General features: G+C 35.3%; 2 protein-coding genes across 6 annotated transcripts; both read right to left on the bottom strand.

Annotated features, from left to right (window-relative positions):
• Positions 1-207: 207 nt before the first annotated feature.
• On the bottom strand, positions 208-20,638 carry LOC149783834 (uncharacterized). 5 transcript variants are annotated; one of them, XM_089932041.1, is made up of 3 exons: positions 20,492-20,638; positions 11,745-11,931; positions 208-2,497 (listed from the first exon to the last, which is right to left on the bottom strand). In XM_089932041.1, the coding sequence occupies exon 3, from the start codon at positions 2,492-2,494 to the stop codon at positions 1,106-1,108; it is 1,389 nt and encodes a 462-aa protein (XP_089788167.1). In that variant the 5' UTR covers positions 2,495-2,497; positions 11,745-11,931; positions 20,492-20,638; the 3' UTR covers positions 208-1,105. The 5 variants fall into 5 exon arrangements, with proteins under 5 accessions (XP_089788167.1, XP_089788168.1, XP_089788169.1 ...); XM_089932042.1 differs by lacking the exon at positions 20,492-20,638 and adding an exon at positions 17,516-17,552; XM_089932043.1 differs by lacking the exons at positions 11,745-11,931; positions 20,492-20,638 and adding an exon at positions 3,520-3,586.
• Positions 15,931-16,278, bottom strand: LOC149783835 (uncharacterized). The gene has a single exon (XM_089932918.1). The coding sequence runs from the start codon at positions 16,276-16,278 to the stop codon at positions 15,931-15,933; it is 348 nt and encodes a 115-aa protein (XP_089789044.1).
• Positions 20,639-20,937: the final 299 nt, after the last annotated feature.

The following is a 20,937-nucleotide window of genomic DNA, read 5'->3' as shown; positions in this document are numbered from 1 at the left end:
ACATATGAACTATCTTTGGAAACCTGTTAATGAAAATGCTATTATTGGGGTTACAAAATCCCAGCTGGGGTGGAACTGTGCCAAGTAATTGGTTTCTTATTCTAGAGGTGTTTTGTATTTACCCTATGAAAGACTTATTGTTGAAAGAACTGAATATTCAAGAGTGTGTACACATTGGGTTCCCCCATGTTAAAATCTTCCACCAGCTAGAGGTGTCAAGACATACTGATACATTTTATTAAAATCAATGATAAGTAAACAAAAAATAGCATCTAACGAACTCAGAATGAATTGTAACCAAGAGAATAAGATTAACCCACAATAATGGTTGGTAACACACATCGGTGATACACAACACCAAACAACTCTATTTAACTTGATTCATATCATATAGCATTCAATTTATCATTGTTCTGAATGGCCTACGAATAATATTAAGAATACGAGCATCTGCAATACCTCAAACTATGTGTATACACTATAACAGCATACACACTTAAGGTCCATCATATATAAGAATATACAACTATACATTTTAAATGACAAACATTTGCTCAACATTTATTTACATTTTGAAACAGTTTTGAACTTTACAAAACAATTTCATTAATATGAATTACTAATGAGAGCTGAAACAATTTCTAAACTATATTTTATAATTCGCGCTATATAATAAGACATAATACAATTTGTTGAAGACATTGAACACATATTTAAAATATATGCTATGATATAAAACTTTGTTAGTATTAAGCATATAGTGACAAAGACATAGGCAAACGTTTTTCTTGTAGAGCCAATTTTTACGAAATAAATCTTGTATATCCTCTTCACTGTATCCAAGTGTAATTCAATTTGATTCGGCCGATTCAACGTTTCATTAACCTATGCAAATGCAAGTTTACGAAATTCTAAATGGACATATAGAAAATTGTCTTTAAAACCTGCAAATGAATGAACGCCATTTACAATTTGTCGCTGCATAACAGTAGACAAAGTTCAAATTTCTTGCCCGCGTTTCATGTAGATTGAGAAAATTCTAAATCAGTGTGTGCAAGCATAACAAATATGGCAATTACAAATCACTAGTGTCCCTTGAACAGCATTACTTGTATTGCAAATTACCGAAATACAAGATAAATACAAACACACCTATCAACAATGGCGGGGAAGCCTTTACTCTAAAGGAAGCAGATACATCTTTTGTAAATTTATCGTTTGCGTCATTGGTTGGTTGATCAATGACTTGCGTAGGCAAAAAAATATGTACATGATACTTTACGTTATTGTACGTATGCCGTTCCCATACCAGATCGCTATGTTCATATACAGTATCATACTGGATTTCAAAGGAAACTTCATTAGCACAATAACCTGTAACAATTTCTTTAATCGGGAAATCAGGATGTTCGGCAAATATTATTATCGCATATGGGTAACTGCGAAGAGAGCTAGTTGTTTCTAAAACTGAGTCCAGAATATGTTTCGCAGCTTCGTTATCCCGGTCTTCTGTTCTTGCCCTTTGATACTTAGAAATGTCCTGAAGAATCTTGACCCTCGTCTCATCGCATGCGGAACCATTGCCCTTCTTTTCACAAAACACCATGACTTTGGTGTTTGACTCTGTCTGAAGCACATTTTTTATCCTTAAGTAGTAGGCATATATTGCATTATACCGGAAACCTGTTTTAGAATATCTCACGATAAAAGTTTCAAGCCAGATATATTTCTCTTGGACAGTCTTATGTAGCTCTTTTAATGAAGGTATCTCTTCCAAATCCTTTATTGCATATTCTGGGTAATTATCCTTGCAATATTTGTCTGCTGTAAGCAATCCACTGACAGAACCATTTATGTGTACTATCGAGTCATTAACCTCGGATTCAGCGTCTCCACCGGTCATATTGGTATAAATGCCTTTGAGTGCATATCCATTTATCATCAAAGACAAATAACCTCCTTGAAAAAGTCTGACACCTGTCATGTTGCATTTTAACCTTTTGGAAAGGAGAAGTGGCATTGCATCCAGAGGCAGTATAGAAGTCCCCTTGGCTCGTTCCCTGAGGTTCCACAGATGTGTGTCTATCAAGTTAGATTTATAGTTTTCGATGAACTTGGCACGTGTAAGGTTTATTTCATTCTCATTGGATGCCTTCTGAAACTTCACAAAGTCTTCATTTACACTGGATATAGCACTTTGCGCACTTGCTATTTGAGACAAGTACTGGTTAAGGTCAACCGAGAGCTGTAAAATATTAAGCTTGTCCATCATCTGATTTTGCACTTTCTGTAAGTTTTCAAGAACAGCAAGGATTTGTGTGTCCACATTATCTGCTGGATTCAGTGCTTCCTGAACAATTTCTTTGAAGTCAAATATTACAGAGACCAGTTCAGTTGCATAAGAAAACAGCCTGAACACGCTGCTTGGAGAAACGTTATATGCTGGTTGGACTTGGAAGCTCAACAAAAACACAAAAAGTACGACGACGTTCATGATCTGAAAGAAAGCAATTATTAAATAATTTGTTCAAACAAATTATTATTGAATAATCAGATTATCATTAATAACCACATTACGCGATTGTGTATTCAAGCTAAAAGAGAAATTAGTACAAATATTCGTAACGTTGGTAAATAAGGTCACAAGAATATATAAACGTAGTCCTGTTCCAACAACACTGAAAGTTCTGTTATCTGTATGGATAAAAACAACCTACCAACCAGAGACAAGTGCTACAATTTCGAATTGAGTATACAGTAATAGTGTGATATTGTTTGTACAATAGTGAGGCCAGGCTTTGTGGCATAAAATCAAAAAAACAAAATGGGAACCTTTCAGCTCTTCACAACAATAACTATATTTGAAAATTTAATAGAGAAATAAATATCAAATTAACACAGGATTCTGATGTGATAAAACTGTCCGTCACCACCCTCAAGGTTACAAGTACAGAGAAACTGAGGTCAATAAAATCTGCCATAAGACCCTTTAGCACCATGTACTATTTGTTATGTTTTACCAATGAGTATCGACCAGTAAGAAATTAAGTTAGCAGTGTAGAACTCCTACAGATTTTCCTTACCATATTTTATAGATTAATCCAGAAACTCGAACACCGTGTATTAACAATGGTGTTTAAAGTTAAGTCACCACAATAATGGTTATATCGTGCCAACTGAATTCATATGTATTAACTGTAAATGAAGAATCCCTAAACCAACAAATACAAATATAGGGATATAAACACTTCCCAATAAATGCAAACACGAAGGTCAAAGTACAAAACACAAAAGACAAAGATTTAAAAAATCAGTAAAACTATATATAAAAATAAAAAAGGCTAAATAATAATTAAAATTGTTAAAATATATTGTAACAATTGTTATATAAAGCACGTTACCTGAGTGTAATATGAACTGAAATATAGGAAACTCCTCTCGATTTCAATTTCGACAACAAACTGACTAATTGAGATCCTACATCAGGGATTCCAGCGTAATACATAATTGGAAACTTACCTAAACGTTATGGAAGGAATATGCTGAACCAATACCTTTGTGTTTAAAATATCGATGACACTAACTCATATATGAACTATCTTTGGACGATCGTTAATGAAACGCTATTATTTGTATTACAAAATCCCAACTAGGTGGAACTGTGCCAAGTAATTGATTTCTTATTCTAGAGGTGGGATAAGATTCATGATGGACTTGCGTCATAATGTCAATGTGAATAGCCTTGTTTTCATTGCATACATAAATATATGATGACATAATGCTATCGTACTCGTTCGAAAGATTACGTACATGGTTTTGAGTTTTGTATTTACCACATAGAAAGACTCATTGTTGACAAAATTGAATTTTCATGAGTGTGTACACACAGGAGAATTCCCACATGCTGAAATCTTCCACCAACTAGAGGTTCGAGACCAACTTATAAATTAGACATATAAAAGAATAAATAAATAAACAAATAAATATCGTAAAACGAACTCAGAAGGAACTGTAATAAAAAACATAACATTAATCCAAAATAATGGTTGGTAACACACATGGGTGTTACACAGCTTATAACAGGCGTATATGTCTCTTAAGTAAGAGGCGATGATGATGATATGCAATGATATCAAGGCGAGACATACAGACACTAGCAGTCTCAGAAACCAAGGACAAAACAAGATAAATCGTGCTGAACGCAAAATAATAAAAATGGATACACAAAAATATATGCCAAAAAATAAAAGGACAGAGGACGTACATAATAGAACGTGGGAACGGGAATCTAAGGACGCACGGTGTGTCGCCGGATCATAGCATCGGATATGTTCCTAACACATAACAACATCACCGGTACAGCCTGAACGTATTGTAATAGAAGGCATGGTACCAATGCTAACAAAAACGTTAATGTTGCTGTTTCAGATGAACAATGCAAAACAACATAGAAAGAACCAGGTCCCATTTACATCAATGGAAACAAGCAGCCTCTAATAATCACGGAAAACATTATTGCTTCAGAAATCGAAATATCTCTAACACAGCCTTCTTGAGTTAATAATGCTGATAGTTATACATCTATAAACAAGCGGGAGTCATCGGTAATATCGTCAAGAGAAATTGCCTAAAGCTCAAAGTTGGTTGTTTTTCCTTAGAATGGCATTAATGAACATCAGGTCGTTCGCCTATTTGCTCCAGTAAGCTGTTCGTGCCGTTCAAACTATCGGTATTACGGTATAATTTCTGCACCTATGGCTATATATATCAATCTATCAACGTCTTCTTTTCTAACGCAGCTACGATTATTTTGAGATTAAAATTGTTGCTACAACTATGCGTAAAGCGTAGACATTGCATGACCTTTGGCAGGCATGTTTTTATGCAAATGACATAACTTGATCTTCAGGCAATAAAAGTAGATTTTCAATCATTTGTGTTACACATATTTGATATTTTGGGATTCCACATTTAAAACAAATATAGCTTGCACAATATATCAAATCTGATAAACACATTTGTATTACTATCAGTTGATCGTTATGTACTTTCAGGGTATTACGCAATTTTTAAAATTGAATTAGTTGCACACTTCTTTCACATTTCAGTCTTTTAATCAAGACCTTTATGTGCGCACTGTAATAATAATCAGAATAGGAAGATAAAGTACTATTGCCATTAATATGTGTGTATATACATATATGACCTGATTCGATTTCTTTTGGACAAGGAACCGTTTTTGAAATTCTAAATTATAATGGACGCAACCTTTTGCAAAATAGATGATATACCCATATCCATCAATACATACATACATACATACATACATACATACATACATACATACAGTGTTTTAAGAGATTAACCTTTTCTGTATTTATCTCTCACATACTGCCATATGATGAATTATTCTCTAATCTTTTAATTGCAATATAGATGTTTTATTATTTTGGGGCAATACTGCGGCATCAATAATTTTGACTTAAAAATGTATCCAAATCGCCAAAATTAAACAAAAACAAAAAACTATATCTAACATATACAGCAACTTTAACTGTGCTACGTTCCATAATATATATTTTACTTCTCTGTCTCTCTCCGAGTGCACCGATTACAAGATTGTATAAGCACCATATAGTAACCCAGAACAACATTGAGATCACATGTGACAAACATACTCGTGGCACCTAAACTTATTAAGTGTAATTCATTTTATTATTCGCTCTATATATAATTCAAATTAATGTCAAAGGAATTCTACATTTTGTCTGATACCTGAATATAGAGGACAAAACATACAACTGCATATCATTCTACCAGTTTCTGTGTATTGATATAAACAGCAGTCAATAATAGTTTAACAAACTATGTTACATGCCGTACCACATATAGTATTGGACATTTGTATAAAAAATTAAACGACATAATTGGCAAGATTAGCGAAGATAGATCTTCAAACTAATAAGAAATGTATTGAATAAAAATGTCACAAAGTACAGTTGGATGGTTTATTGTATACGTCCACCATGCGTAATAGAACTACATCAACAAACCCAATCAACTCTTGTTTTCAGGATATGAATAAATGGAGCAGTAGATACAAGTATAGTTCTTAAACAGTTAATCTATACATTGTATATTCGTATGCAAAGCGTGTAGAACACTAAAATTATCTTTTTGTAACATTAACACAGTCACTAATGCTGCCAGAAAGGCAGTCTCTGAACAACACACACATACCTCTCTCTCTCTCTCTCTCTCTCTCTCTCTCTCTCTCTCGTGTGCAATTACAGTATTCAGTACAACGTATTCAAAACAACTATGTCAAGGAATATGATATTGTATCACAAGGCTTCAGTAAAGGCAGAGAGAAAATACTATAGGAATTGTACTCGATAGACCTTGTTCGTTTATTTATAAACCAGCGTGAGGAATACTGTTATACCTGTTGAAAATACAATTGTCTCTAATGCGAGAGGATGTACATGTTTATTGTAAACGTTTACCAGTAAAGGCAAATTTCAAGCAGATTTATGTAGATTATAAACACACACTATAATAAACCTACATGCACGATCGTATTTCTATGCAACATCCGCAGGAATACCTCGCTGGAAGTCTTTGTAAATAACTGGAAGTTATGAGAGGTCTTAAATTTAGAACAATCCAGTTAGATCTAGCATATGTGACACCAAAAGACACCCCATGTATGCTACCATTACCGCTTGACGGAAAAGCACATAGACGCTAATTCTTATACACATACAACAGATGTATTTTATTTGCTATGTACTGTGCTTGCTGAGAGGAATAAATTTTGATTATTTAATATTGTTAATTGTGAATTTGAAAGCTGAGGCTATCTTAGAGACAGTGCCTGAATTATGTATCAAACTTGTTCGAGGAGCGTCCTCTCTTCGATTTACATACCCGTAGTTTAGAGCTGTTTTATTGCTGACAACCTTATCACAGTTCCGCTGTTAGCGAGACCGCAGAAAATAAACATTATTCATGGTTGTAATATATTGAATCTCTGTACATTTTCCCACGATGCATTGCGTCCATTGGTCTTGTTCAGCCTGTTATGCTGTCTACACATAAATGGAGAGAGAGTCGCTTTCTTTCTTATTCAAAACATTGAACAATAATGTATCTAATTATGCAAAGACGGTGAACGCTGCAGCTTGAACTAGTGCCAATAATGCATCTTATATTATGTGCATGACAACATATTGATAGGGGCCCCGAGTGGCCGAGTGGTCTAAAGCGCTCTCCGTTACGGATCACTGCCATCTCACCTCATTCTGCGCGGGTTCGAGTCTCGGATTCGGCTAATGTGGTTATGTGAGAAAGCTTGCCAGCAGCTTCTCGTGGGACGGTGGTTCTTTCCGGGGGTTTTCCGGGTTCTTCCTCCACCATTAATACTGGCCGCCATGTATAGCCTATCTTGTGGTGAAAAATGGCGTTAAACCATACAACAACAACAACAACATATTTATACAAGTGCTTCCGGTTTTCTCACTCGAGTATTATTAATATGACTGTTAATTATATCATTGAACACTATTAGCTTCTTGGTTGACAACATCTCCTTTATCTGTTTTCGTTTGGCATTTAATTCATTCCATTCCGTTTTATGCACCGACAAATTTATTGTCAGCTCTATATTGCGGCGTATTCAATGACCCACCAGAGACCTTCGTACAAAATTGACAGTGTGATCAATATCTTTGGTTGAACACCTCAGTTGTCTTCAATTTCGGATGAAGAAGCCTTGCTTAGGGACCATCTATAACATGTTTGCAGTCAACTTTCTACAACCATATTTGTGCCCCATTTATTAACCGCAAATCACTCACTAACTGAATGTTCCAAAATTAATCATCATCAGCAGACAATTCCCCTAGCAAAGCACACAAGTTTATTAATGAAAAGCTAACTGGATTTAGATTTTGTTGTGCATAAATCTAAAGTGTGTGTGTGTGTGTGTGTGTGTGTGATTTGGAGTTTTAACGTAGCTTTAACAATTTTTCAGTCGTATTGCTACGATATTTTCAGTGTTGCAATTTATAGTGATGTCTATCTCTGGATCATCCTGCCGCAGACGTATAGCATCATGTCTCACCCAGTCACATTATCCTGACACCAGGTCGACCAGTCCTAACACTAATATCTTAATGCTGGGCGCATAACGAGGCAGCATTTAGTATCAAATGTTATAAGTCTTTAGTATGGACCCGTGTCCTCCCGCATCTGAGGCGGACGCTCTAACCACTAAGGCCACTGGCGCGGTTTTGTAGATCTGTAGTTAATCAGAAGATATGCTATTTAGAACTCCCTATGTTACGAAATTACAAACCATTTTTGAGGATTTCTTTATTTTGAATAAAATAAAATATATATTTCTAAACGTTTTGTGCCATTTGTGTCATTTTTGTTTATGTTGTGCTGAGATAATAGCGATGTGTCTTTTCCTAAAACTTTGTATTTACTGGCAATATAAATTAACAAAACTACTTTCCAAAGTTATAACAGTTATATAGCCCATCCCCTGATGTTGAGAAGATATATTTGCTTGTCTCTGGTCTGTTTTTATTTCGCATATACGAGTTGAACTTCAGAAAAAAAAACAACAAAACAGAATATCTTTAGTGGTAAAAAAGCAATCAAATACAATTGCATTCACCACCTATACTGATGGTTGTCTAACTTGAGAACTCGCCATATGCATAATAGATGTTGATTTACAAACGTCTCCATCTGTGGGAATGGTGTCAAGATTATATTAAGTGTTCAATGGACGCATATTATTTTCTTGTTAGCAGTCTTGGTATTCATCTCGATTTCAGACCCTCGGACTCTATTTCATTTTAAGTGTTGTAATTGATTTCTAATTTTCGTGACTGTTTTCTACAAAATCTTTTACAACACAACTTTGGGGTGTCCAAATTTTCTAACTCTGGAACAGAACCAAACATCAAACAACATAAATCGTAGAATTGATCCATAAATTCTTCTGATCAACAGAATGCAATTCATCTTAAAAACATCTTACCAAATACGTTTGGTTCCATTAGAGAAGTCCCATGATATATTAACTTGGGATCAATCTCAAGACTGTGTTTCCAAACATCTAATCATCCTAAAAATTTCTTTGTCAAGCAAGCATGGAATCAATTAAATATAAAAACACTTTCTAGCACGTTTAGAATCAATCAGAAATACCTCTTTATAAGCGGGGATCAGTCCAAGCCTGTTTTACTAAACATGGCATCAATCCGAAAACACTTTACCTGGCAAGCTTGGTTAAGTCCCAAATACCATGGGATCGACCCCAAATACATATTTATTAGCAAATGTGGCATCCATCCTAAATGTATCTTAGCAATATTGTACTAAATTAAGTTGTTCTAATAAATTTGACACTTACTTGAACTGCATCTGTAAAGCTGTTGTTTATTACCTTCAAAGCGTAAAACAATGCGTGAAAATAGTAAGCTATTTTCAAGCCTACCACATTAGTCACAAATTTGGTTAAATACAATGACATTATATAGGAAAATGATTGTTTTAAAAATGAATTACCAAATGGTTTCCTCAAATGAAATATTGCGTGTGACCTGCATTGAAACGATCACCTTATATACAGTTATTATCATCTCCTAGACGATGAGGGGCCACACATAAACATAATCCCATTGAATTAATAACCATATAGCTAGGTGTATATTATATTAAAACTATTAGGGATTTGGAAATCAGTATATACTAATGTTATCGCTGTTGAACATAACTTTAATTCCTTACAAATTGCCTGAAATACACTTTAGATATTTAACCCTGATATCAAAACCCCAGGGATAATTCAATAACGCCCATATTGATTTGTTTTATCAACCAATTTGAAGAAATATTTTAAAAGTAGTTTTGAAGGAATGTTTAATTTTGAAAAACAATTTGTTATGTTTTCAAGAAGTTTGATTTTACATTATAGCAAATTAATTTTGAAGACGCCCACCTTCACTTTCCTTATGATGATATGATATACCTTGCATGTTCGAGAAAGCCTCACTTATCTTGTTAAGGGTATGCAAAATGGCCCTCGTTTTAATGATAAGAAGACACAATGGCTATATAAATAACGTCGTAAAAGTGTCATCTATTCTCCATATTACATACAAACTATAAGTGCAGAGTAAATCTGTTTTATCTTATGTTAACACCACCTCTAACAGATTGTTTGAAAACATAGCTGTTATGTTACATAAAGAGAGACATTATGTATTGCAAATATAATATATAATCGGTAGTTCCTTAATTTTTCAAGCTATGTTTAAATATTCTTCTTGACGATACGCCCGTGGTTTTGAGGACGTAGAATAGGCAAGATGCATCCTCCAGCATGTCTTAAGAGGGCATTTTTAGAGTCAGTAGCAAAAACAACTTACTGTGCTCAACTCTTTCCCAAACCTATTATAATTTCAAATGTACCAGAGTATCAGCCTGTGGAACCCATTAGAGTGCATTCGTGGGCAGGCATACTAATCCAATTGCCTCTGTACTTAATGATATAGTTGGCTTCATCGGAAGAATCCGAATCCAAACTATTTTAGATCATTTATAAATTATACCACGGAAAAAAGCAACAGTGCATATCAAACATGAATTCCTATCTTCCTGTTCGTGTAATTTCCCCATATTGGTCTAATGATCATTTTAGACGTCGATGTAAATCAAATTTCGAGAAGAGGTTTGACTTTATTTCAAAGATATATACCATGGATACTTTCCGCTTCGATTCAGTCGACTTACAAATCCAGACGTTAGACGTTCATTTAGTTTCATTTTATAGAAAATAAATATACAAGGTAGTCAAATACAAAAAAAAAATGAACAAAGAAATTAGAAAAAAAGAAATAGAAGAGACAAAAATAAAAATTAACATGCACTGCTTTACAATAGCTAGAAGGAAAGGTATACATGGCTACGGAGTCTGGGAGGTAACAATGTGTACAGAAACCAACCCAACGCTCTCACTCACTTTTCCTTTCTTTCTTCAATAGTATGACATACTGTCTCTGTAACATCGAAACAAGAGCTAGCGTTGTTATGTTATCAAAGCTGAAGTCCCGCGGTAAACTTGTGGGAGAAGCAAAAGACAGTCAGAAAGTAGCATCTAAAAATTTGATTCGAATCAGTTTCTTAAAATGTAGCAGTCTGGAGCATTTAAGTAAAGTTTAACATCACGAAATCAAAGTAATTTCATAAGATCATTTGACATTAAATTTTGGGTCTGAATTCTTTGAAATCTAAGCGCTATATATAATTCAACGGGAACATGTAATAACTCCTCACTTAATTTGTAATATCGCCATTTGCGAAGAAAATAATTTCAACAGTATTTTAAAGATGCTTAAAAGTTTTGAATTTTATAAACATTTTTAAAAAAATTCAAACTAAAAAAGTTTTGAAGAAGTTTACCTCCAGTTTCCCAAAATAAGTGAGTACTTCGTTTCAAGATCCACAACCGAATACATACTTTTCTATCTGTATATCTTATAAAAATTGAATGCCCTTCGAGCTTGAAAATTAGATCACAGAAACGTTGTTCTTACTTATCTTAGAAACACTTAAAATTTAACCACTGGTGATTTGTGAGCGGATGAGGTCTAATCTATGTTATCGCAAATACATACACTATATTTCGCTATTTTTATACATTTGTTATTATTTAAAATACTCACGATGTTGAGGATGTTGAATTGGCCAGTTGTCTACTATTGCTTGTCTTAAGAAAGGATGTTTGTAGTCAGGATTAAAGGTGACTCAATTGTTACTGTGCTCAACTTTGAGTTCCAGTTGTACCTCCAGATCAGCATAGGTCGGCAAACGGGATGCGTCCTTATGCAGGATTCACTATTCCAAATGCATCTGCATTGAACAAAGTAATTGTGTTGCTATGACATCAAATACAGAAACAAATTCCCTAAAAGGCATTTATTTCAGTATAAGAAGCAAAAAGAAAAGACAATGCAGAGCTAAAATACATTCCTATCTACCTTTTCAAGTAATTTTACCATATTGTTCCCATGATCATTGTATACGTCGATGTAAATTATGCTTCAGCAAACATAGTTAATTTCATCTCAAAGATATATACCATGGATCATTTCAACTTCGAGTCAGCTGATTAATAAATTCGTAACGTATGTATTCATTTATTAACCATCACATGTGCATAAATATACAATGTTCTCGAAGCAATAATTAAAACTCAAATAAGAAAGTTAATACAGAAAAAGAAAAGTTAAATTAATAAATATAAAAATAACGGCATTACAATTACCACAAAGAATGGAAGTACACAGCTACATAGTACAATATATAATCATATGTATTGACACAAATCTCTCTCTCTCTCTTTCTCTCTCTCTCTCTCTGTGGTGACTAGACGGACACAATGTTTATGTAATAGCGATAAGATTAATAACTTAAATATGATATCTAAGCTGAAGTCCCATTCTCAAACTTTTGTGAGAAACTTGAAGAGCAGCGTTACAAATGCTAAAATAAAAAACTTGAACCCATAAATTTTATTAGACACAATGTATTCAATTGCACCAGACAGTAACTTGTATGCATTTGTGGAGACTGGTACTCAGCCTGATCTTGTATAGAGCAGTTATTTTCGTCCATTGGTAGAATTACTTTACTGTGGAACCGCATCGGGGCCTAGAATGGCCAAATCGGATGTTCTAAATAGCATTTAAATATATCACGTGCAATGAAATGACAATTAAGAGCTAGCATACATTCCTATATGTTTGTTTAATTTCACCATATCTTTCCGTGATGATTTTATACATTGATGTACCAGTTCGAATTTGAAGTGTGTATACTGTTGACCTGTCCGCTTCGAGTCTGCTGACTAATATATTCAGAAGGTATGCGCTCATTTTTTTCCATTAATTATACATACATTCGCAAGGTTGCCATAAACGATGATTCAATCCAATGTAGTAAAAGTAAAATTCTAAAGTAGAAATAGTTCGGAAAAATAAATACAAAAAAGTACGGCCTTTGGATTAGTACAAGAAAGGAAATACTTGGCTGCGGAGTAGAGGAGATAACCATATATGCTGAAACCTAACCGACTCTCTCTCTCTCGTGACGAGATTGGCACAATGTCTTCGTAATTTTGATAGATCCATAATGTGGCTAACTAAAGTGGGATATAATATCTAGGTGGAATTCACTGTATCAAACGTTTGGGTGAAACCTGACGTACAGCGTGACCAGAGACAATTAAAATCTAGCACCTTGAAATCTGGCTCGACCCAGTTTATTCACATGCATCACACCTAAACAGTTAATACTTGTTGTTCATTGGTATTCAATCCAATCTTCTATGAAGTAATATTTATTTCGTTTCCACAATTACGTTACTGCAGAACCGCACATGGGTCTTGAATAAGGGCTGGGCACATAAATGATTTGAAAGACACATTTTGCTCATGGGTTCATAATGGCAGCATCATGAATCACAATTTTGCAAATTTATGCCATAGTAAATTAAGATATGTAAATATGAATTTCAAGCGTTTTTAAAATCAAAATTAAGTCAAAGATTAGTATGTCCTACACAAACATATTCACAGTGAATTGCTTGAAATTAGTATTACATCTATGTGACTTTACTGGAATCTAACACTTAAAAATTTACTTGGTATTTATTTGCACATTAAAATGTAATGTTTCACCAAAGAACTTCTTTTTGCTTTGTAATTAGGAAAATACTTGAGAGGAAAATAACACTTCTGGTTACTTTCAATTGATAAATATTTAGTTTTGTTTCATCCGAATCATTCGTTTACTACCATCAAGTTTACTACTATCAAGCGTGAAAGGTCCAAAATAGACCAGTATTATATATATATATATATATATATATATATATATATATATATATATATATATATATATATATATATATATATATATACATCATAGTCCAATATGATATTATTATTAACGTATTATGGCTCTTCGACCATTCTACTCATTACCAAGATAAAGGGTATACATTAGCATTGTTCTAAGTCCATTCAACTTATTATCATTATAAAGAGTATAAAGTGTCATGGCTATAAGTCCAGTCTACTCATTACCATTATAAAGGGTACAAAGTATCATGATTCCAGTCCAGTCTACTCAGTATCATTATAAAGGGTACAATGTATCATGAATTTTAGTTCAGTCTATTCATTACCGTTATAGAGGGTGCAAAATATTATGGTTCTAAGTCCATTCTACTTATTATCATTATAAAGGGTACGAAGTATCATGACTCTAAGTCTACTCATCTTGTTACGATTATAAATGGTGCACAATAGCATGGCTCTAAGTACAATCTATTCATTACAGTTATACGGGTATAAAGTATCATGGCTTTTAGTCCAGTAGTTTCTATGTTGTCATTTTACAATCATTTTTGGATACACAATAGACTTTCAGGGATATAAACACATTCTTCTTATTCTTCTTGGTCGTCTCTCGAGCCATGGAAGACAAATTGTGCGATCTCATTGACGATGGACGTGCAAGTCGCACCGGTGTCCAAATTCCGATGCAAACACGATTCAGGTGGGTCATGGGACACCAGTGGTTGGGGAGGCTGGGATAGAGATCTGTGTCGTTTCTCATGAGCTGCAGCAAGACGCTGGCGACGGTCAACCTCCAAGGTGGAACAGGTTCTTCTGGTCAGGGCTTGCAAATGGCTTCTGTCTGAGGCAGCGAGCTCGAGCTGGTGTGGTTGAAGGTCTGTCCATTTTGATGTTCGTCTTGAGAATGTGTTTGTACCTCTTGCGAGGGTGGTCTTGGTTTCGGTTGCCCTTTGCTAGATCGCCGAAGAACAGCAGCTTTGGGATAGTTTTGATCCAGGCGGATTATATAGCCAGCTTAACGAAGCTATACCTGAATTAGTTTGGATTTGATGCCTGTTGTGTTGCTTCCATCAAGGACTTGCTGGTTCAGTCCTGCTACATGATCTGCATGACGTATCTCAGAGAGCACTGGTGGAATTGTTTCAACTGACTTTTATGCGTTCGGGAGACAGTTCACGTTTCACATCCATGCAAGAGATACGTGAGGAAAACTGCAATGCACACTTTCATCTTTGTTGACAAGTAAATGTCCTTGTGCTGGAAGACCTTGGTTCGGAGTGCTTGACTGGGGTTTAGGATATTTGCATGGATCTCTTTTTCCAGGGAGCCATCACTGGATATTGTGCTGCCAAGGTATTTGAAACTGTCTATCTTCCTCAGCTGCCTGTCGCCAATGGAGATATGGGTTGTGATTGGACAGTGTTTGGGACCGGCTGAAAGAGGACTTCTGTCTTTCGTAGGCTAATTGTAAGTCCAAATAGATTGGAGGCTTCAGATAACCTGTCAACGATTGCATGTAGGTGAGACTCTTCATGGGCCACGAGGGCACGGTCATCTGTAAAGAGTGCTTCAGTAATGAATCTTTCTGGCGGAATGGTTTTTGCAGCTAAGCGACCGAGATCAAACACTGATCCATCTAGGCAATATCTAATGTAAATACCAAGGTTACGGTCACGGATGGCGTGGAGCAGAACCTGTGCAAAGAAGTGGTTAAACAGCACAGGAGCAAGTACGCTTCCCTGTTTGACACCGTTAGATGTGGGGAATTTATCAGAGGGTTCGCCTTCTGAGAGAATCTCTCCAGTCATGTCATCGTGGAAGAGTCGGATGAGGTTAGTAAACTTCTGAGGACATCCAAGTTTCTTGAATACTAACAACAGTGCGTCTCTGTTGACTGTATCAAAAGCCTTTCTCAGGTGAAAGCAGACGGCATACAGATTCAAGTTCTACTCAAGGCACTTCCTTTGAGTTTGTCTAACTGCAAAGATTATGTAATCAGGTCGAATACCACACTGAGACACTGAGACTCGGGGAGGCTAACTTCTGACACAGCCGCAGTAAGCCTGCTGCGAATGATGCGAGCAGGTGTTTTGCCAGTCATGGAGAACAATGAGATGCCTCTGCAGTTATAGCAGTCCGCACGTGTTCCTTTATTCTTATGAATGGTCACAATTGATGCGCCTTGGAGGTCGTCTGGCCTCTCCTCTTCTGTCGAGATGCTGATTAGCACATTGTGGAATGCCTCCAGTGTCTGTTCACGGGCAGCATTGTACAACTCCGCTGAGATACCATCCTTTCCATGTGCCCTGCCACAGTTCATTTGTTTAATGGCCATCCTTAACTCCTCTTTCGTTGGTGGAACATCTAGTTGATCGTACATTGGCTGTTATGGTATTTGGTCAAAGAAAGATTGGCTGACCGATGAGAGTAAGTTTAGGAGCTGCCTAAAGTGTTCTTTTCATCTGTCCTTAATGCCAGACTTGTCTTTTATTAGTGTACTGCCATCTGTAGCAAGGAAGGGATAGAGCCAGACTTTGAAGGGCTGAATATTGACTTGACAGCCTTATAGAACTCTTAGGAAGTGTTTGTGTCGGCATAGCATTGCACTTCATCAGCTTTCCTTTCCCACCAATGGTCATGCATCTTGAGGATTTCTCTCCGAGGCTCAGCATGAAAGGATTTGAAGCGATCTGTTTTGGGGATGGAGTTGGTGTCATTCTGCCATTCCATGAATGCTTTGTTCTTTCTGGTAAGCATATCTTCAATGGCACGGTTTTTCTCGTCGAACCAGTCTTGATGGGTTTGCTTCTAGGGGTCCAGAGTCGCAATAACTGTTTCTCGTATCAGCTGAGCTTGTTCTATTTCTCGGAGGCATTTCCACGTATAGGACCGTTGGTGGACAGCTTGTCATCTATGCTCTTTTGGAAACTGAGCTGGGTGGAAGGCTGCTGAAATTTGACAATGTTGACGGCTGCGACTGCAAATGCTGCGGTTGTCGTCGAAAAGAGCACAGTACATAATTCTATATGGAAGAATTAGAACCAGTCTAGAAACAAAATACCATGTATAGTAGATTGGTTGACTGTGATTTGTTGATAAAGAAAATAAAATTGTGCTAAAAAATATCATTTGCTCGCGTATCCTGTTGTTACTGAAAACAATAAAGAATATGTTTTTCTGGTGAACTTTTAGTCATTTTATAGAGACTAGTGTTTGATAATATAATATCTGTCCAATTTTGTTTACCTGGAATTTCGAAATGCTTCATATAATCAGTCAGATGCTAAAACATTTAATTTTAGAAAGTTAACTGTTCGAAATTGAAAAAGTGGAAATAAATATAAATGTAATTGATGAGTGTAGAACAGAACAAATGAAAGATTTTTTTTCTGAGTAATATCATAAATGGAATAGCATAAGGAAACTCAAAGAAAATAATTATTAAGATCGTATATACAAAATAGAGGAAATTGAAAATAATTTGCGAATCACGAAAGCAAACTGCTTATGCTAATAAATAATATCGAGAATAAACAGAATTTCAGATGGTATTCCCATGTTTATTAACTCACAATAGACACCCTTCATCACCGGAGTCGTCGCTGGAATTGACTAACGTCACATACCGGATATTTCCATTCTTAAAAATAAATGGGCGAGTATTCTCACAATGTTGTTCTATTTATTTGCAAAAATAAATATTGTGGTATATAATATCAGGATCCACAATAATGTATGACCCTTTTATAAAGAGAGAAGGAGGAGAGTATACATGATATGTTTCAATGCTAGGTAAGGCTACATGCCATTTGTATAACAAACAAATAAGATTCACAATCGCCAATACATGACTAACACAAAATATAAGTGAAAAATTGTTAAAGCTAAGATCTAAATCAAAATCACTCACTCACTCGCTCACTCAAAAATATAAGTAACAGGGCTCGACATTAACATAAAATCAGATGGTTGAGTCCTTTTAGTACGGGGGATGAATATGAGAAGCTATGCTATCAAGACATTTCGTGACGTAGACAGACTCACATGGCAGTATCAGTTAATAAGGACATAAGAAACATTTACACCACACAGCAAGACAACGCAGAATACATAATCATATGCTAACAAGTGCGAGTAGAAAGATACAACTATCACACATGCACTCAGGAAACGAAACATCTTTTCTATCCAATTTTCTCAGATAACTCAGTTTTACATTTTAGCTTTCATGTACAAGTCTGATAAATAACAACTTATACTATTGATATAAGGAAAGACTATTACTGACAACAACACGTAAAAAATGACAAATAACATATGTACAACACACGCAACACAATAAAATGCTTTCATTTAAAATACAAATGTAACTTGAACCACGAAAGGATCACTTAGTACGGCAAAAGATGCATTGTCCGCTAAGTTACGTACGAACCTGTTCAAAATATGATTTAGTCCTGCGGACAGAAAGAACGAATGCCTGATAACGGGATTCTAAACAAGCATGCCTCGATATTAAAGTAAGATGAATCTCATTCCAAATTATAATAATTTTTTAAAAATTAGTTTTAATTGTTTTTGTTTCAAAAATACCCACAATGGAGATCGGGGGTAAGGTATAGGCGGCTTGTGGTAGAATCCAGATGTAAAATCCTTTTTGACATTTTGCTTAAACTCTTCACTCTGGCCCCGAAGTTTTTAACTTTCTATAGTATTTATTGTGACTAGCGATAACTAATTGAAATTTTAACTGGTTATTTATTACCAAAATGGGTGAGGTTAACAGATTACAATCGAATTATTATTATTTATCTCGGTTAAAGAACAATAACTGAACGTTTAGCTGGTTAGCTTTTACATGCTTTTGGGGACATGGAACAAAAATAAATTAAAATATCCATCTCTCAAAAATCGTAAAAAACTAGTCAGAAGCGCAAGCAATTGATAGTCAACCATTGCGTCTCAGCTCCAGACTAGATTACAAATATGGTCAGACCTATGTCCCGGTTTAGTAACGTATCGGCCGATGACAAAACAATGCGATGAAGATAGCAATGAAGGCGGAAAGCTGCCGATGTTAAGGGATGAGTTCTTTATTGTATTATTTTTATGCGCTAAAGTCAATTGCCAACATTTAATTTGAAATGAATCTTCTACAGCAAATTTTCAACATTAATCTGATGATGACACATATTTAGGCAGCATTGCTTTCGAAACGAAACTGATTGAAGAGCCAAAGTACTTCATAATTGTCGTCCGAACCTTCTGTTGGTGATAACACCATAGGTAAAAGAAGTCATAACATTCAGGTATTGCGTCTAAGTTGTCTGGCATAGTTAACAACCCACCACAATAGCCACATTTTCACTTGTAATTTGAATTTGGAAATTAATTCTAAACATTTGATTTTGATTTAATAATATATGCAACCGGAGAATATATAATTATTCCTACCAAAAATAAATGCAACAAAATTGAGGTACATCCAACAATCGATTTACTAAGAAATATTGTATATAACGCAGCTACTGATCAATAGACAGCCTTGAAACCGTTTGCTTGGTTAAGTCTGATCGACTTAGGCCAGGAAACCTCTAATGATGACCCTCAATAGACTGAAACCCCGATCTGGGCTAAGAGTGTCATCATAGATAATAAACGGAACAAACTCGACAGTTTTTCAAGTAGACAAACGCAGGGGTCAGACAAAATTACCGAATATATAACACGGGTTTGCTTCTGTACCCCCATCAGAATAATAAAAGCCTGCTTACGCACACACACTCACACACGTACAAGCAATAAAATCAATCCTGATATGGTATTTAAAGGTACGCTAACGTTGGGCAAATCATGTTTTGCTCCAATTGTTCGCAAAGTAAGACGTATGAGACACGGAATAGTCTTTCATGTGTCATTAAAGTTGAAAATTCGTTCACATGATAAGATATTTGAATTAGCCAGGTGCAATTTTCAGTGATGCAATATTATTGTCAACTCAAAACTAAATTGTGACTATATTTAATTAAGTCGATGTTTCTTCCAGTTTACCTAAAACAATAGATGAAAAAAATCTTTTTCAAATGTAGTATAAAATATATATGTTGCTTCCGTATAGAAAATACGTTTCTCTAAAAATATAAAACAAGTTACAAAAACGAATTGCTGAACAGAAGAAAAGTCGTCAACTTCAAGCTACACAGTTAATGTCGATATATCCGCTAAACCTAAACTTTAGTAAACCGTCTAGCAGCCATGCCTAAGAAACGGGTTTGAATTTAATAAGTGTATTGCAGTTCTTGTTCATTCTACACGCGTTTCGACTTTGACAAGAAATATTTAATAGCAATAAGCAGGGTAAGAATATGTCTTGAAATGGAACTTTTACCATATTAAAGGTTATATCGATTCCGCAACCCCACATTCAGGCAAGCCCTTTCGGCTCTCCATTTTGTGTCCTTGGGAAAGGTATCTAGTTCCCATTATCCAGAAACAACAACAGCAACAAGAGCTTCACAAACATTGAAATTACACCGCTAATACTTTACCTGGCATGACTCCTCTGTATCTAATAAAGCATATATCCCTTAGTTAAACGCGTAATTCAACCCGCAATATATGTCACAATATTTACATGTAAGTACACAAATAAAGTGCATGCACCTCAACTCGGTTAAAGTTTGCATGTTCAATAGATATCGGTATTTCAGCTGTATATCAGTCAAGAAAATCTACCATGTATATTACAGTACATAATCGCAAGAAAATGTCATGCCTTCTAATCCGAGGTCAATGATTCATGAATGATTTCTCTCTCTCTCGCGCCCGCGCTCTGTCTCGCTCTCAGTACAACTTAAAAAGGTAATACGTGCTATATGACACATCGCTTTGCAACGGTGTGAAGTTTAAAGGTGCAATCATGCTGTCAATAATGTGACTAAGCCTTTGAAACTGCACATTTTCTAAAGTGTAATCCGTACAAATAAAATATTTT

The sequence above is a fragment of the Sinohyriopsis cumingii genome, chromosome 14 (assembly GCF_028554795.1).
Source record: "Sinohyriopsis cumingii isolate HCF-2022 chromosome 14, ASM2855479v2, whole genome shotgun sequence".
Taxonomy (NCBI): Eukaryota; Metazoa; Mollusca; class Bivalvia; order Unionida; family Unionidae; genus Sinohyriopsis; species Sinohyriopsis cumingii.
This window is presented reverse-complemented; position numbering and strand designations above follow the sequence as displayed.